The sequence below is a fragment of the Engystomops pustulosus genome, chromosome 2 (genome assembly GCF_040894005.1).
Source record: "Engystomops pustulosus chromosome 2, aEngPut4.maternal, whole genome shotgun sequence".
NCBI classification, from domain to species: Eukaryota; Metazoa; Chordata; class Amphibia; order Anura; family Leptodactylidae; genus Engystomops; species Engystomops pustulosus.
The window spans coordinates 157,274,239-157,300,689 of NC_092412.1; the positions used below are offsets into that span (position 1 = coordinate 157,274,239).

Below are 26,451 nucleotides of genomic sequence, written 5' to 3' on the forward strand. Positions count from 1 at the left end.
TGGAGCCTGACACACACTTACATGCTCGCGTGTGCCCCCTCTGGCAGGATCTGCTCTTCATTTAGTTTCTTATGCTCTTGTTTCTCCAAAAAAAAAGGCTCCAGGCTCCATAGCTGTGGGCTTTTTCACATTGGCATTGGTTTTCACATCCGTGGTTCAGTGATTTCCATGGATGCCTCACAAAGCCACTGATTTCTATGGGTGTTTTCACATAGGCTAGTATTTTCCCTGATCTGTTGTCCATGGAAAAAATGATGAAACATGACCGATTTTTTTCACGGATGCAGATAACAAAAGGCAACAGTAGTCATGACTACTGCCACTGTTCCATCAGCTAGGCTAATACCACTATCACTGTGCCAGGAAACCAGCAGCTAGGTTGATATGTATGTAGGTGAAAGTGTAGAATATTAATGATGATTTAGAATTGTAATGTATATCACTGTTTGGGCTACATTTAGTGGGGGCCCCAAACCAGATTTTGCGCCCAGGTGCCTCCATCTACCTTAATTCGGCCCTTAATTTCAGATGTTTTTGTTATATCTGTGAAAGGTTTTGCATGTATGTTAAAAACATAGAGCCTGGTGATTGTCTGTTTAGTAATACAGACATGTATGCAATATAGAAAAGAAAATAAGAAGGAAAAAGAAAAAGAAACAGGCACAGTTCAGTTCACAGTTCTTGTCATGCATGAGAGTGATACCGTAATAGCACAATTCGCCCCTGGTTTTCCCACCTAGGGAGGAAGATGGGGAGATGTTCAGAAAATTGTAAATTGACCAGCGTTGGAGAATAGCATACACGGCAGTCCCATCATCAGTCAATAAACAGAGCTAAGGAGCTAACATTTAAATCTGACTCCAATCGGATCACAAAGGGCAATTTCTGACCCTTAGGTGGTTGAATTAATATAAAGTAAATGGAGGACAACACACACCTAGAGATTTAATCATTCTTGCATATGATCTGAGTACAAAATTTCAGGGAGTAGGGACGGGGATAAAAAGGGAGCCCACAAAATATAGCCAAATCTTTCAGTCTGCGGGAGGTCATACCTTGCAATGGTCATAGTAAACATCATATCCCAGTGCAAAAATGGCCAAGTTGTGTCTAACTCACCAAAAAGATAGTGGATATGTTCCTATTTCAAACTCCCTATGTGGTAAAATCAGGAGAATTCACTCAAGAAAAGGACTTGCACAGCTTACGCCAAATATAAAATGTGTGGGAGGTAAAGGGAGCCATAACAGACAATCTAGAGAGCACGGGAGCTAAATCTCAACAAGGACAACTCTAGTGTTACCCATAGGCCGTGGGGCCGCCTTTAACAGTGGTTATCTGCACTAAGTTGGCAGCCTGCCCTTCATTCTGTTGACTGATGTCCTGCAGCTGCCCTGTTATATTTCTGACCGCTGTTGCTCATTCAGTCCCAAACATAGCCTGGATTTTATAAGTGTACCTCATATGGAAGAGAGATATCCCTCTGGGTGGATTTGGGGGCAGAGGGCCATGTAGGCTAGTTGTCCATGTCTAGAAAGGCTGGTGGCTGGTCTGGGGTTGGCACCAAGTTCCTGGTTTTAGGCCCGGCTCTTTTGCCAGTTTTCCCTGGAGCCTAGACATCTCTGGTGCTTAAAACAAGTGCTTCTGCATGGGAGACAGACACACTCCATTGGCAATTACTATCTCCTACCAGGAATGGGAGCAGAGCTTAAGGAAAGACTGCCATCCTTCTCCTGCGCCGCATAGGCGTCCCTGTACCTTGGGTGCTGGTTATTGATTACATGCATTTCACTGAAAACGCATATGCGTTGTAAACGCAACGCTACTGCCACATGTGACAGCACCCCTACTCTTATGCAATCCTGTTCTAGGCTCTTTTATGGTTTTTCAACAAAAATCTGTTTTGGAAACATTTTGGCACATTTACTTACCCGTCGGGAGGAGTCTACCTAAAGTGCATTGTCTGACAAGAATGCACTGTGCCGTGATTCACTAACATCGTGCGCCCAGTATCCTGCATGTGTTGCTTCCCCTCTCAGGTCTGACGGAGTTCGCCTTCTTCATGGTGCATGTAAGTGCTTGATCTTGGAACACAATTTGAAAGTTAAATCTCGCTCTCAGTCTGAATCAGTCGGATCATCCGACGGCACGCCCCCGATTTCTGTTGCATGAAAGCCGGCACTGCTGTGCCAAAATCCGATCGCTTGCGGCACAATCCCCAGTTAAATACCTGTCACAGCCTTGCAATCCCCGAAAACGTCGGAAAATCCGACAAATGTGCAGCTTTGGAACCTTAGTAAATAAGCCCCAGTATGTCCTTTCTCCTACATTTACAACAAATCCCTGGAACCTGCAGCACATAAGACAAAAAACATAGGGGAAACATATCTACCCTAAGGCATCATTCACACATGTTATTAATGCATGCGTTTTGAAATCCAACACAACATCTGAAGAGAAGATTTGCCTAATTACATTGTTGTTAACTGTTGCATTTACAAAATGCAACCGTTAAGGGTGCTGCCACACGTTGCGTTATTGAACCGTATTTGGACCGTTTTTAAATGGACTGAAAATGCATGCATTTTTAAATGGTGAACAGTTTTACCCCAGACAATTCCAATAAATTTTCCCCGGTGACTGTATGCATAGAGAATACATGTATGTGATGTGTGTAAGGCATAAATTGTACGGGGAGCAGAGTGGTGAGGGTTTAGGTATATGGGCCCAAAATTTGCACTTGGGCCCACCGATCCGATTTTAATGACCTAACTTTGAAATTCAGAAATACTTTTAGGGCGCCTTTCCTGACACACATAGGCAGCATGTTTAAAGCATTTTACTTTTTAGATGTAGTACATTTTTTTTCTGGGCAGTAAAGCTGTTCCAGTTTTCTATCTGCAAATTCTGGTCCTCGGGGTAGTGAGAATTTCTAGATGATTTAGCATGACAGGGTCCTGACGCTTGCAGGAGACAGCTTTTTCCTAAGTGAGCACAGAAATCTGGATACAAAAAGATAGGGACATATATAATCATTACCCTGGCAGAGACTAAAAATTTATCTCTGTCACTTTCTAATATCCTGATTCTATATGTCTCTACATTATAAGATTCATTTCCAGAGTTATGTTGGATGCCTTTCTAGGGTGTTACTGATCCTATTTCGCCAAGAAGCCTCGGGCACCATCTGTGTACTAGTGCATCCAGCAAAACAGGTTGAAGTTGTGTTGCACATTCACACAAAATCCTGCATCTATAAAATGGGAAAACTATTGTAAGGTGACTTTTTTCTCTTTCTGTTGGAATCTCCCAGCATATTGGAATTAAGCAGGCCAATACTTTTTGTGAGAAATGGATCCAAGGGTCAAAGCCAAAAGTAGGGCACAAGAGAAATAATTTTTAGGTCCCTTGGACACGGCCGTGTGCTTACCTGGGCCGTACCACAGTGTGGTATATGGCTGGGTGCAGGAGGGAGAGGGGTGCTCCCAAAATTATGTACCAGAAAAATGCATCTCATGTGGCAAAAAAAATAAGCCCCTATAGATCCATATTAAAAAGAGAAAAAAAATTATAGCCTGTACAACATGACAATGCAAATCTGCTATAGATGGCACCTCCTCTTTGGGAGGAGTCTGTGGACCCTCTGGACCGTCGCGGGAGTTGGTATGGGACCCGCGGTGGCAGCCAAGGTAATAAATACCGGAAACAGTCACAACCTGAGATGACAGCAGGAACGCAGAGGAGGACTGGTAATGCTGGTACGGAGTAAGGACACCACTGGGCTGAGACCTTGGAAGGCACGGCAGAAGCGCAGGAAGGCAGGAGTTCACCACTGGGCTGGAACCCACTGGACACGAACCACAGGATACGGACCACCAGACACGGACCACAGGATGCGGACCACCGGACATGGACCACAGGATACAGACCTCAGGATGCGGACCACTGGACACGGACCACAGGATAAAGACCTCAGGATGCGGAACTCCAGACACGGACCACAGGATACGGACCTCAGGATGTGGACCACAGGATACAGACCTCAGGATGCAGACTACCAGACACGGATCACAGGATACGGACCTCAGGATGCGGACCACCGGACACGGACCACAGGATACGGACCTCAGGATGCGGACCACCGGATACGGTCCTTAGAATGCGGACCACCGGACACGGACCACAGGATAAAGACCTCAGGATGCGGAACTCCGGACACGGACCACAGGATACGGACCTCAGAATGCGGGCCACCAGACACAGACCACAGGATACGGACCACCGGACACGGACCACAGGATACGGACCTCAGGATATACACAGGAACGGGACCTCGGGAAACACACAGGAACGGGACCTCGGGAACACACAGGAGGCTTTCACTTCAATTTGGTAGACTTGAAGATCCAGCGGGGAGTGAAGGAAACCACCGGATTATATAGAAACCCGGAAGCGCCAATGGAAAGGACGCTGGCCCTTTAATTTCAGGAGGGGAGCGCAGGTGTGCCTGCGATCTGTGACCAGGATCGCGGGGACACCTGTGACAACAGTCAATTGAAAGCTGAGAGGATTGCATCTCTGAGAAGTCAATATATGGTTTGGCGATTTTCCAAAAAAAATTGAAACATGCCACCAAAATTCTAAGCCTCATAACATTCTAGAAAAATACATGGAATCTTAACAAACCATGCCAACATAATGCAGACATTTGGGGAATGTAAGTTATGAATTTATGCTTTGTGCTATGACTATCTCCTTCAAAATTAGAGAATTTAGAACTTCAGAAAAAAAAGAATTTTAAAATTTTTCCCAAATTTGGTTTTTTTAAAAACTAAACATAAAAGTTATCATCCAAATTTTTTAACTAATTTGAAGCACAATATGTCATGAGAAGACAATCTCAAAATCCCCTGCATATGTTCAGGGCGCGTTCACACGTTGCGTTTTGGTTGCGTTTTCATTGCGTTTGGAACGCATATACAACAGCTGATGTGAGGTAATTTGCCTAATTACATTACCGTTTACGTTTGTAAACGCAATGTTAACGCATGCGTTAACAAAACGCATGCGTTAACGCTTTGTTAACGCATGCGTTAACATCGCGTTTACGATGCGTTTTGTTAACGCATGCGTTAACAGTGATGAAATTAGGCAAATCACCTCTCCTCAGCTGTTGTATATGCGTTTCAAACGCAATGAAAACGCAGGTCAAAACGCAACGTGTGAACGCGCCCTCAAGTGTTCCAAAGCTATAACCACTGTCAGGATTCGGGATCAGTGGATCCTCTGGACCACCGCGGGAGGTGGTACAAGCCGACACCTGGGACCGGAACCGGTCTTTACCAGAGCCCGCCGCAAAGTGGGATGGGCTTGCTGTGGCGGGGTACCACCAGGTCGTTCCACAGGTGCGACTAGCCCACGGTGGCAGCCAAGGTCAAGGTACCTTAGCAGGAGACAGTCTCATTGTCAGGTTCAGGCACAGGGTCAGGGCACGCAGCACGGTCAAGTCCAATCCAAGGTCAGCAACGGGAGGTCCAGGCAGATGGGAATGGGAACACAGGAACGGACAGGAACACACAGGAGCAAGGGAACTGGAACGCAGGAACACAAGAACATGGAACATGGGGAACTCAGGAGCAGGAACACACAGGAACGCGGGAATACTCAGGAATATCGCAGGGGAGCTTTCTCTAAGGCCGCGGTCACACGTAACGCTAGGCGTCCGTTCATAACACGACGTTAGCGCACAGGAGGTGGTCCTCGGCCCTCGGGCCGCGTTATGAACGGACGCCTAGCGGTACGTGTGACCGCGGCCTAAGGCGTAGGCACAAAGATCCGGATGGATCACGACACTAAACATCAGCAGCGCCGCACGAGGTAAGTACACTTCTATTATTTTTAAATCGGGAACGAGCCGCCGGTGTTTCGCGTTAAATTAACGCAAAACACCGGCGGCTCGTTCACGATCACAGGCGTTTCCATAGAAACGCAATTGCGATCAGGCAGAGGCCCGCCCGGTGGGCGCGACTTTGTCTGCGTTTGCAAGCGCAGACAAAGCGCTATGTGAGGCGCCGGCCTTAGGGGGGTATCACTTGTGGCTTTTTTTTGTCCGTTTTTAAACATACGTTTTCAGTCCAATTTAAAATGCATCCGTTTTTTACCGTTTACCATGTGTTTGGCTGCTATAAACCTGTTTATCTATAAAGATAAATAAGTTTCAAGCAGCCAAACACAAGGTAAACAGTATAAAATGCATTCGTTTTTAAACATGTGACACATTCCAAAGGCTTCAGCCTTGATCACATGCTGAGGTTACATGATTTTACAAAAAATCTAAAACTTTTGTACTAAAAAATATCTATATATCTTTACCATATTCGGACTCCAATTATTTTTTCATACTTAAGAGTACAGAGTTGGTTAAGGTGTCATTTTTGTGTGGGAAAAGCTGACGTTTTCATTGCTACCATTTTGGGTGCTATGAAACTTTTGATCAGTTTTTATTAAATTTTTTGTGTGTTTTGCAAAACAGCAAAAAAGTGGCGATTCGGACATTTGAGCACATTTTTCCGTTAAAGAGTTCACTGCCAGGAATAACCGTTTTTATATTTTTATAGATTGGGAATTTTGGAACGCGATGATACCTAATATGTTTTTCTTTTACTGTTTTCCACTTCTTTTATTATTTTAAATGTGTTAAGGGCTTTTGAGACATTTTTGAGAATTTTATTTTTAATTTTTATTTATTTTATTTTTATTTACTTTTTTTATTTTTACAATACTATCATATGCAATTGCATTTGCTGACAGGAACTAGCAGGCACCGCAATTGCATCATGGGGTTCCGATCTGGACCGTAAGAGCAGGGTGAGGGCGCATATACGCATATACAACAGCTGAGGAGGGGTGATTTGCCTAATTACATGACTGTTAACATTTCCGTTTACAAAACGCATCGTAAACGCGATGTTAACGCATGCATTAACAACCCATTAACGCATGTGTTTTGTTAACACATGCGTTAACATTGCGTTTACAAACGTAAACGGTAATGTAATTAGGCAAATCACCTCTCTTATAGATTTTTATCTGGGGCTCAAACCTCTAATCATTGTAAGGTGACTTTCAAATTATAGAGTCTTTATTCCAGCTTGGAATGGAGTAAACTAGGAAAGACACACTGTCCTTTCTGAAGATTAGCTCAAGACTGCTTTATTCTCTTTGGCACTGAAACTCTTATCGGGAAAGTCATAAAACACACTCTGAAAGAGGCGTGCAAGTACACAAGCGGGCAATACATATGGGTGGTTTGACCCTTGAAATTCAACACTATTGGATGTAAGCACACAACGGAATGTAGAACCATTGGCTGTCTTCACATAAATAAAATGCCCCGGTGCTCCCCTGGATACCTTCCTCTAGGTGGTGCTAGTGAGCGCTAAGTCTTTGTGTGCTTTGCTTATGGATGAACCCCACCCAAACTTTACTTTTTACTACACAAAGTTATATGAAATGAATGCTGAGTCTTTAAAATGTCTGACAGTATGTAAGATGGCGTCCAAGACCAGTGTGATATCCTTAACACCTCTCATCAGCTGTTGTATATGCGCTTCAAACGCAATGAAAACGCGACCAAAACGCAACGTGTGAACGCGCCCTTAGGGTGCGGTCAAACGCAAACAAAGTCGTGCCCACCGGGGCGGGCCTCAACCCGATCGCACCAGTGTTTTGCGTTAATTTAATGCAAAACACTGGCGGCTCGTTTCCAATCGCAGGCGTTTCTATAGAGACGCCGATGCGATCTGGCAGAGGCCCGTTTTCAAACGCAGACAAAGCGGTGCGTGTTGCACCGACCTAACCTGTTTTTGGGCCTGTTTAAAAAAAAACATGTGTTTTTGAAAAAATGTGTTTGAGTAAGATAATTGGGAAAACCGGACAAAAACTGATTTTTTTTTTAACGGACTGCTTAAAAACGGGACAAAAACGGATTCAAAACGCCATGTGTGACTGCAGCTTTAGGCCAGCGGCACATGTGGCGTTTTGAACCCGTTTTGGGGCCGTTTTTAAGCAGTCTGTTAAAAAATGCTTCCGTTTTTGACCAGTTTTAATTAAGATAATTGGTAAAACGGCTGAGTTTTCGGGCGCTGTCCCACGTTGCGTTTTGGCTGCGTTTGCAAACAAAACGCACCCATTGGGGCGGGCCGTGGAACAAGCCGCCAGTGTTTTGCTTTAATTCAATGCATAACACCGGCGGCTCGTTCCCGATCGCAGGCGTTTCCATAGAAATGCTGATGCGATCAGGCCACGGCCTGCCCCGGTGGGTGCGGATTTGTCTGCGTTTGCAAACGCAGCCAAAACACAACGTGGGACAGCGCCCTTCAAAATGCGTCCTGAAGGGGTTAAAAGAGCTGTCAGAGATCTGAGCGGCCATTGGAGAGATTGTGATAATTGCTGCTGGTCACAACACTACTTTCCATTATATAAACAAAGAAATAACAAGCCCTAATTACATGACTATTCCCTCCCCGGTAATGTGAAGGTGTCACAGAGGTGATGTGTGAGGACAGCCCTGGAGTGCACTTGCTTTTCCACAAGCATGACCTATATATGTCAGGAGAAGTCCTTCCCCATGATCTTCCAATAGAACAGGGGACAGACATCGTACCACAAATGCCTGAATTTTGAGAAGTTACTACAGACAGGCATAGCTACACACCTGTGGGATAATGGTACATCCCGGGTTGTGTCTGGCGGGCAGGGGATGTGCTACCGTGACCAAACCATGAAGCTGGAGTTAGAGGGAATATTCTCGCTCTTCTAATGCCCCCTATACTTTATGCCGCCTGCATTTGGCGAAGGCGGGGTGACAGACAGTGTCTAGTTCAGATTCTCTCAGCCAATGAGGGGCGCGCACAGCGGGTCACGTGGCCGCGATGGGCGCTTTTGTTCGTTGCTGCTGAGCGAGAGCGCGGTATTCATCGGCAGAGACAGGTGAGAGCGGGGGTTGTGCGCACGATGGGGCTTATTTATCGCGGTGTGCTGGGGCTCTAATATAGCGAGGTGGTCGCCTACTGACGGGGTACCGCCACTTATGTCTGGGGTGTTACTCGTTATATGTACTTTGTTATATCTTGGCTGGATATGGGAGTCTGCGCTGTGTTATACAGCTACAAAATGAAGCGCAGATGTATGAGCAGTGTTTGTGTCCAGGGTCTTGTGACTAAATGAGGGCTGTGCCGCACAGGTGCACATCAGGCGGGGATGCTGAGGGCTCCACAGCTTCTTGTATAATAGACGCGCTCCCTGCTTTGTTCATCCTCAGGTGTGATGTCTGGCGCCGCCTCGCTGGCTATTGGCAGCCGTCTAGCTGGCGCCGCCTCTCGGAGCTGGTGGCTGGTGCTCGGCTGCAGTTGCCGTTCCTCTCCCAGTATGTGCGGCGGGTGTGGCACGCGGGCTCTGTTGTGGTGTGCCGCGCGCCCTTTCTGTTGTTGTGGTGCCCTCGTGGGGATGGCAGGTGGGCGCGCTGGTCACGTGGTCCCCGTGTCCCGCCTATCACCTATGCGCTGCTCGTCTGTTATTACACTGTCTATTAACGCGCTTTTTTTCTCTTTGTATTTTGCAGTTTCTTCGCAGCTGATCGACACTTTCAGTCATGTCTGACGCCGGTAGGACGCTCGTGTCTGTATAACATGTCAATAAAACACTTTGTGAGATTCATTCATTCTTGGGATTATCAGTGTCTGCTTCTAGGATTCGTAGGGTGTCCTGCCTGGCAGGATGAACAGTAATCTTTAGCTGCCCCATATATCATTTATCAATTTTTTTTTTTTTTTGCAATGTTTTGTGATGTTCACATTTTTATACTGCTACTGCCAGTTGTGGACTTTGGACGCAAAGTTTTGCACAAATAACCTCTGTTCCAGAGCAGATGTAGGCAAGGGGATTGATTAAAGAAAATCTACAATCACAATCCACCATGATAAACTGAGGGGAACTTGCTCATAGATCCAGGCACTGACTGTGGTAATCTTCTTATGTGTTATCAAAAGCCGCCTTCCTTCTTTAAACATTTAAAATGTGCTAATGAGCCTGCAGGACTTTGGTGTCTTGACTGGTTGGTACCATGGGCAGTGCAGATCTCCCCTGCTGCTGTTAGATTACACAGGCAAAAGGAGGCCAGACATTCTCTGCCCATTGTAACAGCTGCTGCAAAGAGGTGCTCTCAACACTCACCAGAGCCCCTCAGGCTCAGCATAAGTTTATTTTAGAAGGAAGCTGGCCATGGATGACAAATAGATTACCCACTCACGGTGCCTGGAACTAGTCCCCTCTGCTTGCTGTGCTCTTTGGTCTTCTGGAACTATGAGTAAATGTCCTTGATTAATCATGAAGGTAGATGTTAAGCTTCCTTTAAAGGGGTTATTGAGTCTAGCAATAAATTGGTGACGGGCTGAGGCAGGCTTTTTAAAAAAAATAAATAAATTAACATGTATTCAAAACCTCCGTTGGTCCTGATGTCCCGCGGTACGTCTGATCTGTGCCCCTGTTTATTTACAGGGGCATGGAAGCTGCACTCGGGGAGCTCTGGGCGGGCCGCTCCCATTCGTCATCATATCCCAGCGCCTACAATACTAAGGGATGGGAATGCCTTGCTGGCACTTTCGCAAGGAAGGGAGTACATTTTGTATATTAAAGCATGTCCCTAATTTATAGCTAGCCTCGGATAACCCCTTTTAAAAGTTTTGAGTTCTTGACTTTACAGACAAGTCTCGACCATAAAACTTGTATGCTTCATTAATCAACCACTAGAATAAATCTACCCACACAACAAAACAATAAATATCTACACCAGAATATCTAAGGTTAATTGAAACCTATATCAATATCCAGCAAAAATACTTTAATTGCATATAAAAATGTCCATAAAAAGTGAAAAATGGCTACAGGAGACAGAAATGTACAGAAGCCAGGAACCACAGTATGCAGACCATCAACAATAAAAGGGAGTTTTAATGCCCATCATGCACAATATTACAACCTCATGTAAGCCCAACCGGTACACAGTAAAAATCAACCCAGTTGCTGCAATCACAGCAGAGTTAAAGCATGTATTGGGAGCACAAAATGTGCTACTGTGGGCCGGGAGCCTGAAACCATAGTTACCTGGTGTTTGAAGTCCCCCAACGCGCGTTTAACCCGCCGGTCTTTCTCACCCCTTGAGAAAGACCGGTGAGTTGAAATGCGCGTTGGGGGTTGCAGGCTCCCTGGCCACAGTAACATTTTGTGCTCCCAATATTTGGTTTAATGCTGCCGTGATTGCAGCAACTGGGTTGATTTGACTGTGTAGCGGTTGGGCTTATATGATGTTGTAATTGTGTATGATGGGCATTAAAATGCCCTTTTATTGTTGATGATTGATTGGTCTGCATACCGTGGTTCCTGGCTTCTGTAAGTTTCTCTCCTGTAGCCATTTCTCACTTTTTACGGACATATTTTTATATGCAATTAAGTTCATTCACTTTTTCTTAAACATTTTGTACTGTGTTCCTCCTCTTCTCACTTGGTAAACTCTAGAATAAATCGCCCAAGCCCAGACGTGAATAAATTACTCCCCCCACCCCACCCCTTTCCATCCTAGCTTAATAGAATTCATATTGAAAATTACTTTCCGGTGCCTTTTTTTTTTTTTTTTGCCACAGCATTCAAACACTAAATTTGTCACATTAGGAGTTGTAAGCCAGTGTTTTTGTTTGTTTTTTTAATCCCTCATGATGGTATTGTAGATTTTTTCCACTATTCAAATACTGTTTTAGTCATTGTCAATTAAATAAAAAAATCCTACACAATGGTGACATTTCCTACACAATGGTGACAGTTTTGGTCCAATATTCTCGTGAACACTTGCGGGATTTACCAGGTTGAACTATAATCATTGAAGTGACTTCAGGTTTTGGTCCTGTAAATCCTACAAGCACGTGGACAGACTGAATTTTCCCATTAAGAGGTTGGCCAAGAGGAAACTTGAATTTATTTCAGAGTAGGCCCTCAGTTGTTGACCAGCTATTTAGCTTCTTGTAATATAACAGGGCTATGGGGCTATTCTTTACTAGCCATATGCTGCAACTTGTCTCTACCACTGCTAACTAGTTGCATCATCAGGTATTGCACAGTCTGCACTATGAAGTGAATGCAGCACAATGAGTAGGAGAAGCTAAGCAGATTAATGTAGATTTATACTCGAAGGGAGGGGGGGTGTATTTGGGGCAAGAAATTGACAGCTTTAATTCATTCAAGAGCCTTTCATTCTGTGCAGAAAACTGTCTTCTATCCATAGGGTCCCAGGCATAGTGCATGCAAAAAAAATAGTTGTGCTGTAGCTTTTCCAAATTTATAATGGACTGCTCTGCTTCCCTTGTACATAGTCCCTGTGATTTAGACTGTATTTTCTGTGTAGTTGTGATGTCTTGTGCTTAGCCGCTCCCCCCACTCAACTGGTAGTCAGAAGAGGTAATAAATGCGCTAGGTATGAAAAAGGTTCATCTTCATTCTCTTGTCCTTTATCTGGTGGGAATCCAACTCTATGTTAAAGAAAAACAGAAAATTCACTATTTCCCCCTCTCGTATATTTAAGTTTACTGTAAAGTTTTCTGTTCACGTGCACCTTTCATTTCTCAAATAAAAATGTCCACAGAGCTTTGGGTACACCTTGAGCAAGGAGATGTAGCTCAAACATGAAGTTGCCTCCTTCTGGGAAAGTGAAGATGAACTTGTGGTCAGTTGAGTTTTTATGAGCCCTCGTTTTATTTACTGCCTACTTGGAGACAACTTCCTAAAACCATGAAATGTGAATAATGCACTTTGTATCCATGAAGACCTGTGGATGGTTTATTGTCCCAAATTGCCCTGACAGGTTCCTTTTTTTTTTTTTTTAAAATGTAAGGTCTTCCTGCTGAGATGACAGGCCAACAACATTGTTGTTTGACCTCCATTCAAAAGATTAATTGTATAAGGGTTAGTGACAAAGGGTTCAGCTGTAGTCCGACTACTGCAGGAGCAATACATTAAAGGACATCTACCACCTGATTACTGGTGAATGTATCCTAAATAGGCTGCTTGTTGCGTCGGGGGGAGGGGGGGTGGTGTCGTGTTTTACTTGTTATTTTGCTTCTTTATTGCTTAAATAATAACGTTTGTAAAAGTGCCTGAGGCGCTCAGGTTGAGGGCAATCAAGCACCTCTCGGCTTCCACAGACTTTAATATATTCACTCCCCCTTGCAAGCCAACTCCTGCTGCTAGCCGGGGAACTTGGAGAGCACACTGCCCTGCTCTCTCCACTTATTCCGAACAATTAGGTCCCCCTATATGTATTTGGCCATCCCTCTGCAACCTCAAATTTAAAGGAAAGCTGCTAGTATAATTTCCTGTTTGCATCCATTAACGCTAATTCTTTCAATGAAGCCTAATGCTTTGCCCCCAAAAGACATTCTCTCGGGCTTCACTGGTACTACACCCTCTGGCTGTCTATCCAGGATTATTGTGGCAGCACTAAGCGAATACTTGCTGCCACCATGAGATTTACAGCAGCAAAAGCAGAGGAGAAGCACTTTAGGGGGTGTGTAATGGCCAGTAAGCCGTGGAGGGGTCCGGTAAGTTCTACCCTTTAAGTTCTGGTGCTTTAAAGGACATCTAACAGGATCAAGGATTGTAAACCAAGCGCACTGACATAGTGGTGTGTGCCCCCTAGGGCAGGAATAACTTGGTTTCCTATGCCCTTGTTAAAGAGAAAAAGGCTTTAAAATTACTGGTGGAAAATCTCATTTAAGTAGAGGAGCAGTGATCCTAATGTATAGCTCTCGCCCTCCCCTCTGCTTCATTACTTCTGCTCACTGCACAATTATAACAGTATGTAAAGCCAGATCAGAGGGCCTAAAATCATTAACATAATTGTAGAAGTTGGATTTATGAGGAGTCCATGGATGGCAAATAGAAGATTACCACAGTCAGTGCCTGGATCCTATGATTAGGACCCTTACTTAACATGCTAGATTTTGGTAGCTTTCTTTTATTGGCTAGTTAATCTAATGGTTAGTTTTGGTCTAGTTATTCATTAGGTTTTTTTGAGATTTTTAGAAGATGTAGTTTATACTCGTGCTTAGCCACGGTTCTTTTTGCGATGGAGCCGGCGTTTTCATGTGAACAATGGGAGTCTGCTTCCTTCAGTGAGCCGATGGATCATCTGCCCTGCCCACAAGCGGCTCCCCCCCCCCCCCCCCCCCCATAACCCAATAAAAATGGGTTAAAAGTTCCTACTACATGTTGTGCAGCCATTCAAAAGTCAGGAGAGCCGGCTCATGTTGATGAGCGGAGCCTAATGCTCCAGATCACTAAGAACTAGTGGTGCAGGAAATCTCCAGGACTTTGAGTGATGTCACAAGCATGCTTCACTTCATCCAAGTGCAAGCCTGCTGCAGTCTGGACAGAGCTACAGGATGGAAGGCTCTGCATGCTGTCCAATATTAACCCCCTTAAGGACGCAGCCATTTTGCAGCTTAAGGCTCAGTTAGATTTTTTTGGATTATGACATGCGTCGCTTTATATGGTTATAACTTTTGAACACTTAAACGATTCTGAGATTCTTTTTCCCCACATGGTGTACTTCATTTTAGTGGTAAATTTTGGCTAAGTTTTGCATTTATTTACAAAAGAAAATATGATTTTGAAAAATTTTCCATATTCAAAATCAATGTGTTTTCAGGTAGATTTACCACCTAAATAAGTTGCTGAATAACCTTTCCCATTTGTCTACTTTACATTTTTCATAATTTCTGAAATGTCTGGATAATTTATTTTGACATCACGCGGCTTACAAATAGAATATTGCTTTTCCGTATTTTCATAATTGACTATTTTGGGTATATATACAGTTTTGAATGAAATTTTACATATTTGGCATCAAAACCCCCTATATAATCTACCCATTTTCAAATCTGCACCCCTCAAGCTATCAGAAACAGCTTTTTACGAAGATTGTTAACCCCTTGATCTTCATAGTAATTAAATCAAAATGGAGGTGAAATTTAGAATGGTCAAATAGTGCCCTTATACGTTCGTTTAGCCCTAAAATGTACACATTTCCAAAAGATAAAAAGAACCCACCATAAAATTTGTTCTATAATTTCTCTTGAGTACAGAGACCCACTACATGTGGCCGTGACTTTTGTTTTATGGGCGCACAGCGAGGCGCAGAAGGGAAGGAGCACCCTGCAGCTGCCCTTCTGTAGGCTATAAAATTTTCACTTTTCCATTATTGGGGCCATTTCGAACGCATCAATACCTTATGTGTTTATGATTTTTACTGTTTATTTATATTTATGTCTAGGGAAAGGGGGGGGTGATTTGAATTTTTAGGTTTTTTATTATAATTTTTTTTTTTTTTTTACATTTTTCTTTATACTATTTTTCAGACTCCCTAGGGTACTTGAACCCTAGGTTGTCTGATCAATCCTATGATATACTGCCATACTATCAGCACATTGAAATGAAGGGGTTAAAACGAAATGGCTTCGGGTCTTCATGACCCGAGGCTACCGTGGAGACGGATCGCCGCTCCCCGATTGACGTCACTGGGAGCAACGATCCTAGGCAAGATGGGCGCCGCTATCTTTTTGAGGCTGCTGGCAGCAATCGCTGTTATAACACCCACGATCGGCGGGTGTTAGCGGTAAGTCTCTGCTGCATTATGCAGCAAAGACTTGCCGGCCATGGTGAGGGCTTAGCCCGTGAGCCCTCTCCATGCAGCGGGACCCAACCGCCGCCGTGAATACACGGTGGGCGGTCGCGAACCAGTTAATCATTGCAAAATCTTTTCTTATTTAAATGGGGCTGGTCAGAGGCAGTGATGTCACCACTGTTACCCCTCTCCTCCCCCTGCTCATGTCTGAGTGTAATGTATAGTAATGCTGCATCCTCCTAATACCTGACATGTTCTGCTATAACATGGCTGCCTGGAGCTGTTGCATCTCTCCTATACACGCACACGCTGCAGGGGGTGTGACCACCAGCAAGCACATGGATGAGACATTACATCATTATAAAGGCTGACCTCTTTCTTTGGTCTGGGGTTTTAACTCTTGAAGTTCATTAGCATATTCAGCTGTCCAGCTTATTCATGAGTGGGAGGCACAGCCACACCTCCAGTGCTTGACTGACAGCCTGTATAATGGTGTGAGGCTGTATAATGATGTGCTTCCTGGTGCTGCCGGCGTGAGTGAAAAAATATATATATTTATATTTTTTCACTCACGCCGGCACCATTTTGAGTACATTTTAAAAAGTAAAAACTTGCAATACATTATATAAAAGCCTTTAACAAGTGTTAAAATGAGGTTTTTCCTCCATTCTTGGTTTTATATGGGGGTTAAAGTTACAAAGGGCTGTTAAAAAAAATCCTGCAGATGCATAGACTGCAACACACTGTTGGATCATACTGAAAGCATGATATAACAGGCACTTACTGAAGGCAGTCCTGGGGTCCTTCATTGAACCAAAGGATTGCCATGCAAAGTAGCAGTTGCAGTGCCTAATGGGTTAACCAGCTGAGATCATGATCCCAGCTGTTTCTGCAGGAGTCCAAAGTGATCACATGGGCTCAGCTGCTGAGCATGTGTGATCACCACTACATTAATGCTTGTCATGGTGCGGCAAGTACCTGTACACATGACATAGTTTTTCTTCATGGTGTTGGACTGTTAAGCACAATATTTGCTCCAAACCTTTCCAAGGAAGTCTGATGGATGATAGCACCAGTGCTAGTCTCTCAAATTTTCTGCTACCAATTTACATATGGTTCACTTTTCTTTTTTATTCCACCACACTGCACCATGAAAGGAACATGACCAGGAAGGTGTTAAGGTTTATTAGGTCACTTTCTGTTGGCATTGTGGATGAACCATGGCTTACCTGAAGCAATTGGTAAGCAACTAAATCTGCTGAGCACTGCATTATGCACATACAAGATCTGTATTGATGCATGGATGAGCATGTAATTGGTAGAAACCAGAAGGGAAATGGTTACATGAAGTGTATGTGTGCTGTATGTAATAACAAACTAGTATTTTCAGTTGCAGAAGATGCAGCTATACTGTAGACACTATAGGTTACGCTTATCCTACACAGGCGCACCTGCTGTACCATGTACATCAGGTCTCATGTTCCGATGCATAAAGGCAGAGCTTCTATAAAGTTAAGCTAATTCTCTGAGCACCCAAGATGTGCTTGTGTAAAAAGGTACAGCTAGTGGCATGAAGTAGTCTTACAAATGGCATGTTTTTCTACAGACATTAAGGTTAAGGAGCTGGAGAAGCGTGCCTCTGGCCAGGCATTTGAGCTGATCTTGAGCCCTCCATCCACTGATGCAGCTCCAGACCTTTCAGTTGCTTCACCAAAGAAAAAGGAATGTTCATTGGAAGAAATTCAAAAGAAATTGGAAGCGGCAGAAGAGCGGCGCAAGGTGAGTCACTTTGTGCCTGTTGCAGAAAATTTTTCAATAATATTTTTACACTGCTATACTATTCAAGATTATTGATCTGAACTTGATGGAGTTTGTCTGCAACAGTAACAACTCCATGGCGGAAGGTTGGGTATACAGATTTTCTTTATAGGACGCTTCTGCAAAAGCCATTTGTAATCCAGCACAATTCTGTTTGTGAATTGCTTTTATACTGAAGCATTTGTGATGACTTACTGCTGTAATAAATGGGCAATATCACTATTTCAGAGGATTCCACCCCCCCCCCTCCTTTTACTACCCGTATGAGGCCTCTTGTAATTAGGCAAATCACCTCTCATCAGCTGTTGTATATGCATTTTCAAACTCAATGAAAACGCGACCGAAACGCAACGTGTGAACACGCCCTCACGCATGAAGTCTTTTTCAGACATATGTATCCACTTATTTTGACCCATGTCAATTTCCCAAAAAGGACCTTGTTAGGAAACTGCAAAATGGTTAAGTGCTTAATACCCTTATCTCCCTGGGGGACTGCAGTGGGGTTATATTGCTGATTTATGGTATTCTCTAAGCAATTGTCTATAAAAGGTTCCCACTAATAGCAAATCTGGGACCGTTGACAGACGAACAGTGGACGTCTGTACTGGCCTTGGACACCTGAGTTGTCTCTAGTGAGAAGCAGTCTTTCACAATTTTTTTGACACCAAACTTCTAGGACCCCAGCCTGTTTGTATAGGGTTGACATAAGGAGTGATGACTGTTGCCCTTGATGTGACTGCAAGGGTGCGCACCTGCTGCACATGTGGGAGTGTCTGGGAACCTTGTGTAAGGAAGGTGCTGCAACTTGTTAAGACTGTGTATGCTGTGCTAATCCCTGCTACTACTATTGTATGGTTTTTTTTTTTGCCTGGTAGAGGATGTGGCAGTTGAGAGGAGTGAATCTGGGAATAACCCGGATGCTGTAGCAGGCAAGAAAACTGACTTATCACTGGATCCAGGCTGCCCTCCTAGTAGACAGCAGTATTTTAACAAAAGATATTAAGGTTGGAAAAGGGGATATATCTAAAAAGGGAGACGGTTTGAGAATCAGGGGGCCCTGGCTGGACTAGCCGGGCCTTATGTCTGCATGTATATGAAGGAATAGATTTCCTACACGGAGGGTACTAGGTGATGTTGTATCATATTTACTGTAAATGCCTAGTGATTATGATGCATACGAGTCATCGGTAAATGTATTGGCACATGTACTCTGTATATCCTTGCATACAAATGCCGTCTCTATTTATGTATATCATCCACTATATAATTTTACAATGTAATTGTTCATTTGAGCTGCACGACTCTTGGAGGAAGGGGGGGTCTCTGTTTTGTGTCTTTTTTTTTTTTTTTTTTTTTTTGAGCACTCATATTAAAGAGTGCTCAACTTAAAGCTTAAGTCTTCATCAGTATGTTGTATAAACTTTTTTTTTTTTTTTTTCCCTCCTCCCCTCCAAGCTACATGAGGCTGAAATCCTAAAACAGCTTGCCGAGAAGAGGGAGCATGAGAAAGAAGTTCTGCAGAAAGCAAAGGAAGAAAACAATAATTTCAGCAAGATGGCAGAAGAAAAGTTAACAACCAAAATGGAAGCCATTAAAGAGAATAGGGAGGCCCAGATGGCTGCAAAACTGGAGCGATTGCAAAAATTGGTAAGTGATTTGGGCTTATTGTAATTGCAGACTCTCAATTACCTCACAACTAGTTAACAAAAATGTCTTTGTTTCCAGGAGAAGAAAGGAGAAGAGCTCAGAAAGGGAAAAGACCTCAAAGAAGAGGCTGAAAACTGAGCTCTGTCTGTGAAGGCTGCCTCAATTTCAAAGCTTATCCCATCAGTGTTTCAAAGTCCCTCCCCCCTCCTGTATATGTTTAGCAATCTGTGATGATGTACAAATAATGCATCATATTTGTTTCATTGAGGAAGCCTTTCCCTTATCCAGTCTTGCTGTACTGGTTCCTGTTGTATCGTACTGGAAAGTAATGGTGTGGGGTTTTCTAGTATTGTTCCAGTGTTCAGACTGTTACATAAATGCACTTAAATATCAATGGTTCTCTGTATCTATGACTTGTAATAGTTTGTCTTAATAAAATAACTTGTTGGAAAAATGATATTAGAAAAATCTAATTCAACTTCCAGGTTAATCAACTTTCAGTGTGCATAATTACTTAGGACACTATCTTCACATCATAGGCTGGTTTACAACTCCCAATTCGCATGCATCACTACATCCTTGTGAGCTGCCAGCTGAGGGGAGGGTTGAGAGGCTGCCCACATCAGACATGCACAATGCATGTCTGGGTCGGCAGTGAGCTAGCTGGCATTTCTTTTGCAGATCACAGCCACCATATGGACATATGAATGGAGCCTCAGATGTAGTTGTCTGTATATCAACACCTAGTGGGCGCGTGTAATTGGGATGTGTGCATTTTGTGCTTGTAGCCTGTCTGACATCGGCGGATGTTCACCGCTCACCCAGTATGTCCATAGGAAGTGAATGCCCAGGAATCTGAGCAGTTTACACATTCACATGTGTGCAGAAATGGTTCTAGTTTGTATTACACTAGAAAATCTGTGGCTGGTTAACCCCTTAAGCATGCAGGGTATTTTTAGCTCATTTCTTGCTCTCCTTTTTCATTTTCACATGTACAGAGTTGTGTGAGGGCTTAATTTGTGCATAACAAATTTTACTTATCACTATTTATTCCATGCCGTGTATTGGGAAGCTGGAAAAAAAATCCAAATGTGGAAAAATTTCACCCTGCACTAAAAATAACATCTTTACTTTGTTTGGTTCGGTGCAATCGCCATGATGCCAAATTTCTACAGATTGTTTTGTTTAACTCTTCACATAACGTCACGGGTCGGCCGCGGGTGCATGGAGAGGGCTCACGCGCGGAGCCCTCTCCATAGCTGGTAAGTCTTTGCTGCATATTGCAGTGTTTTCCCGCTGATCGCTGCCGGCGGCTTCAAAAGGATTGCGGCGCATGGGCGCCGCCATCTTTTCGAGGATCGCCGCTCCCTGTGACGTCATCGGGGAGCGCTGATCCGTCACCATGGTAGCCTCGGGTCTCTCGAAGACTCGAGGCTACTTCGGGTTAACCCATGCATTACAATGTGCTATCAGCACATTGTAATGTATGAGTAGTAAAATACACATATACTGCCATACTGTAGTATGGCAGTATATGATGGGATTTTACAGACAACATGGTTAGTACCCTAGGGAGTCTGAAAAATGGTAAAAAAAAATTATAATAAAAACCCTAAACTCAAATCACTCCCCCTTTCCCTAGAACTGATATAAATAAACAGTAAAAATCAAACACATTAGGTATCGCTGCGTCCGAAAATGCCCGATCTATCAAAATATGATTAAAAAAAATACTATAAAAAGTGATCACAAGGTCGAACAATCCTAAAACTGATAATACTGTAAACGTCGTTTTTGCGGAATTTGACACCACCCACAGCTCTGTACACCAAAGTATAAAAAGTTGTTGGCGCCAGTAGATGGCAAAATCCCCAAAAAAATTTTGTACAGGTTTTAATTTTTTAAATGTACGAAAACATTATAAAACCTATATAAATTTGTTATCCCTGTAATCGCACCGACCCAAAGAATAAAGTAGACATGTCATTTGGGGCGCACAGTGAAATCCATAAGATCCAAGCCCACAGGAAAACGGCACAAATGCGTGTTTTTTTTTTTTTTAACCAATTTTACTGCATTTGGAATTTTATTTTCCTGCTTCCCAGTACACGGCATGGAATAAATACCATCTCTATGAAGTGTAATTTGTTACGCAGAAAACAAGTTGTCACATAGCACTGGAAAAATAAAAAAAAGTTATGGATTTTTGATCATGGGGAGTGAAAAAACAAAGGGCCAACTCCTGAAAGGGTTAAATACATTTCCAAAAATTAAATGAATGTGTACAAAAGAACTTTCGCCATCTTCTGATGCGACTTTCATACTATGGTGTACGGAGCTGTGTTGTAATTTTTAGCGAAATGAGGCGGTTTTAATTGCTACCATTTTGAGGACTGTGCGACATTTTGGTCACTTTTTTTCCACTTTAATGAAAAGTAAAATGGTGTAAGTCACATTTTGGACATTTGGGCACCATTTTCTGTTATGGGGGTCACCACTGGCAATATATTTATATTTTGATCGGGCATTTTGGAAAGCGGCGATTTACCTGACATTTAAGTTTTGTCAGCTTTAGGGAAAGGGGGTGATTTGAACTTTTAGGTCTTTAACATTTTCATTTAACTTTTTTTTTTTTTTTTTTTTTTGTCCTTTTTTACACGAAAGCCTCGGGCCTGACGAAGACCCGAGGCTTTCATGGCAACCGATCACCATCCTCCGATGACGTTCAGGGGAGCGACAATCAGATCCAACATGGTGGCATTGGCTGAGTTAAAAGCGGCGATCAGTGCAAGCACCAACCACGTTTAATAGCGGTGGGGGTTTGCTGCAATATGCAACAACCTCCACCTTTTGTATGAAGAGGTGAGCCCTCTTATTACGCCCTCTGCGTGCAGCAGTAGAGCTATGGTGCAGCGTGTTAAGGGTTAAAGCATGAACAAAAGCTACCCTGCTCTTTCTGTGTGGGAAGTGTTAACTTGCTGCAGTAATCACATGCCATTAAGGGTCTTGGTAGTCACAGAATGATTGATGTCAACTTTCTGCCTCCATTAAATGTCTCACATGGCCACTGGGATTCAAACTGGTTACAGGTGCGGCCAACCTTGGGTGCATTCAAAATGTTCAATTTTTTCAGATGCAGTTTTTGATGTCGAAACCAGAAGTTGAGTGAGTAGCACCTCTCAGTGGTATGTACTCGACCATTATCCACACCTGCTTTTGGCTTTGAAACCTGCACCAGAAGCACATGTGTGGGAGCAGTCACACGTTTCAGTTAAAACTGAATCGCAATTAGTTTTGGGGTGGTTTTAGGTGGGATTACTTATTTTATCAAGTGAAAGACATCAATTCTTCTTTAAACAAATATCCAGACCATGAATATACAGTATTTTTTCGGAGTATAAGTTGCACCATCAATAAATGCCTGCTAAAACGTTAAGGTTCATATACAAAGCGCACCGGATTATAAGGATGAACGACCAGCAGGTGGCAGACCTGTGCACAGTTCAAGGCAGCTGTTGTCTAAGTCAGTACCTATATAGCAGTGATGGCTAACCTATGGCACTGGTGCCAGAGGTGGCACTCAGAGCCCTTTCTGTGGGCACTCAGGCCATCACCAGAGATGACTCCAGGTATCTTCCTGCAGTCCCAGACAGCCGAGGACTTGCTGTGCACATAGCTATTTTAAAGTGACAGCTCTACCTGGGACTATTTTCTGCTATATTGGTGCCTCAGGGTGCTGGTATCAATGAAAACTGTGACAAAGAAGGGAATATAAATCACAAATTACATTTCTGTGTTGGCACTTTGCGATAAATAAGTGGGTCTTTGTTGAAGTTTGGGCACTTGGTCTCTAAAAGGTTTGCCATCACTGCTATATAGGGTGCTTTCACACGTTGCAGTTAAAACTGCTTCGCAATTAGTTTTGGGTTGGTTTTAGGTGGAATTACTTATTGTATCAAGTGAAAGACATCAAATCAACAGGTGAATGCCATTTGTGGAACAGCTTTCTCCTTCAGGGTGCGGTCACATGTCGCGTCTAACGCATGCGTTTAAAAACGCATTGCAATAGCTGGAGAGTGATTTGCCTAATTAAACAGCTGCTAGCACCTGTTTACAAAACGCAACCATTAACACATGCAGTTGTTAACTCATTGTTAACGTGTTTACAAAACACATGCGTTAACCGCGACAAGTGTTAAGAGGTGTTTAATTAGGCAAATCACTCTTCAGCTATTCCAATGCGTTTGACCGCACCCTCAAAATCAAACTCACCCTTTCAGTTCACCTGTGAAATTGACAAAACTGCACCTAAAACCACCTCAAAACTGATTGCGATGCAGTTTTAAAGGAAACCTACCATTTCAGACCGTCTGTGTAAGCTGTAAACACCGAGCACCAGCTCAGGGTGAGCTGGTGCCTAATTTCGTTAGTATTAAAATCGCGGTTTTAACACTTTTTAAACTTTATAGCAGAAACTGCTTCGGCGCTGCGTGCGCTGCTGCGGCTTCTGCTATAAAGTTTAAAAAGTGTTAAAACTGCGATACCGCGGTTTATAACACTAACGAAACTAAGCACCGGCACCAGCTCACACTGAGCTGGTGCTCGGTGTTTACAGCTTACACAGACGGTCTGAAATGGTAGGTTTCCTTTAACTGCAACGTGTGACCGTACCCATAAGGCGCACCTTTGATTTCTGAGAAATCAAAGGATTTTTTGTGCGCCTTAAAAATACGGTAATCAAGCGTTTTTATGTATCAAACATCCAATGACACGAAAACATATATACATCACCAAACTTCGGCGCGATATGCCAATTGTCCATAGAGAAAATGCACGCTAGGTAGTAATGGCTATTCACTGAGACGCTAACACCTGGAATGTTAGTGAACAGCCATTACTACCTAGCGTGCATTTTCACTATGGACAATTGGCATATCTCGCCGAAGTTTGGTGATGTATATATGTTCATGTCATTGGATGTTTGATACTTCGAAACGTTTTATTATATTCATGGTCTGGATATTTGTTTAACCCCTTAGTGCTCTGCGCCATAGCTGTACTGCGCTGAGTCCCGCGAATAGCGCTCAGCGCAGTACAGCTACTGCGCAGAGACTATGCCGGTTCAGCGCTGCACAGCAGCCACACCGGCATCGGGAGCCACAGGATTTCAGCGGTAATCTACCGCTGACATCCCCGGCTAACACCCGTGGTCGCAGTGGGCTCCGATCGCGGGAGTTTAACCCGTTAAATGCCGCGTTCAACGCGACCGCGGCATTTAACCTGCCTTCCGGCACTCTTTACCCCATGATTGGCCCCCCCCGCGCCGTTTTTTTTTGGGGGGGGGGGGGGGGGCTGATCGGGACCCCAGAGAAGCCTGAAGGCAGTGCCTTTAAGATGGCGTCTGTGACGTCATCTTAAAGGCAAGGTGTCAGCCTATGCATCTGCATAGGCTGGCACTGCTAATACCCTGCAATACATCAGTATTGCAGAGTATTATCATGAACAAGCAATCAGATGATTGCTTGTTCATATCCCATGGTGGATAAAGTAAAAAAAAAAAAGTTTTTCAATAAAAAATAACTTTAATAAATCACTAAAAATGCCCATAAGCCCCAAAACATATAAAGAGACATATAACGCTCAAAAAAGTCTAAATCATAACACAAACCCCACATATATAGTATCACCACGTCTGTAACAATCCATAGAATAAGACTAAATAACTATTGAACCCATATGATGAACGCCGTAAAAAAAAAAACTTTAAAAACCCGCCAAAAATTATGATTTTTACCTATTATATCCCACTAAAAATGCAATAAAAAGTGATCAACAAAACATATGTACTCTAGAATGATACTGTTACAAAGAACAACATGTCCCGCAAAAAACAAGCCATCAACCAGCTCTGTAGCCAAAAACGTAACAATGTTATGCCACTTGGAAGACGGTGATGCAAAAATGATAGATTTTTCACCACATTAGGGTTTTATTTGGCAAATTTAGTAAAACATAAGAAAAAATATTCATGTCTGGTATCCCCGTAATCGTATCGACCCATAGAATAAAGATAACATGATTATTAGGCTATACGGTGAACACGGAAAAAAAGTAAAAAATCCAGTACAGAATTGATGCTCATGACCTCAAAAAAAGTTTCTAAAATTTCAACAATAGGTGATACCAACCCCAAAATGGTAACACTGGAAAAAGCATCTCATCGCGCAAAAAAAATCCCGTCACATGGCCCAAATAACGGAAAAGCGAAAATTTTATAGCCTTCACGAAAACTAAAAACCCAGCAGCTGCAGGGTGCTCCTTCCCTTCTGCGCCTCGCTGTGCCCCCATAACACAAGTAATGTCCACATGTGGGGGGTCTCTGCGCTCAGAAGAAATTGTAGAACAAATTTTATGGTGAGTTTTCTCTTTTTATCTTTTGGAAATGTGTAAATTTTAGGGCTAAATGAACGTATAACCGACAAAATTTGACCATTCTAAATTTCACCGCCATTTTGATTCAATTACTATGAAGATCTCAAGGGGTTAACAATCTTTGTAAAAGCTGTTTCTGATAGTTTGAGGGATGCAGATTTGAAAATGGGTTGGTTATATAGGGGGTTTTTGATGCTAAACATGTAAAATTTAATTTCAAACCGTATTTATCCCCAAAATAGTAAATTCTGAAAATACGGAAAATCGCTATTTGATTTGTAGGCCGCGTGACGTCAAAATAAATTATGCAAACATTTCAAAAATTATGAAAATGTAAAGTAGACAAATGGGAAATGTTATTCGGCAAGTTATTTAGGTGGTAAATCGATCTGCCTGAAAACGCAGTGATTTTGAATTTCGAAAATGGCAAATTTTTCTAAAAATTCACCTTTTTTTTTTTTTTTTTGGTAAATAAACGCAAAACTTATCAGCCAAAATTTACCACTAAAATGAAGTACAACATGTGGGGAAAAAACAATCTCAGAATCGCTTTGATAAGTAACAGTGTTCAAAAGTTATAACCATATAAAGAGACGCAGGTCAGAATACAAAAAAGCTGTAAAATGGCTGCATCCTTAAAGTACACCTGTCATCAGGTCTGTGTCACTAGTCCTGTCACTACTACCTGTTGGAGCAGCTCACAAGGATCCCATCCCCGCCTTTATCTAGTTATTTCATACGTTATTTATTGTAAAATCATCTATTTTTTTATCATGTAAATGAGGCTGGTCACATGGTCAGAGGCAGTGATGTCACTCCTGTTA

The 26,451-nt window shown here is 43.0% G+C and overlaps 1 protein-coding gene across 2 annotated transcripts; it reads left to right on the forward strand.

Annotated features, from left to right (window-relative positions):
* Positions 1-8,879: 8,879 nt before the first annotated feature.
* Positions 8,880-19,652, forward strand: STMN1 (stathmin 1). Of its 2 annotated transcripts, XM_072137101.1 has the most exons (5): positions 8,880-8,991; positions 9,623-9,665; positions 17,337-17,509; positions 19,004-19,195; positions 19,274-19,652. In XM_072137101.1, the coding sequence occupies exons 2-5, from the start codon at positions 9,653-9,655 to the stop codon at positions 19,331-19,333; spliced, it is 438 nt and encodes a 145-aa protein (XP_071993202.1). In that variant the 5' UTR covers positions 8,880-8,991; positions 9,623-9,652; the 3' UTR covers positions 19,334-19,652. The 2 variants fall into 2 exon arrangements, with proteins under 2 accessions (XP_071993202.1, XP_071993201.1); XM_072137100.1 differs by lacking the exons at positions 8,880-8,991; positions 9,623-9,665 and having other exon boundaries at positions 17,303-17,509.
* Positions 19,653-26,451: the final 6,799 nt, after the last annotated feature.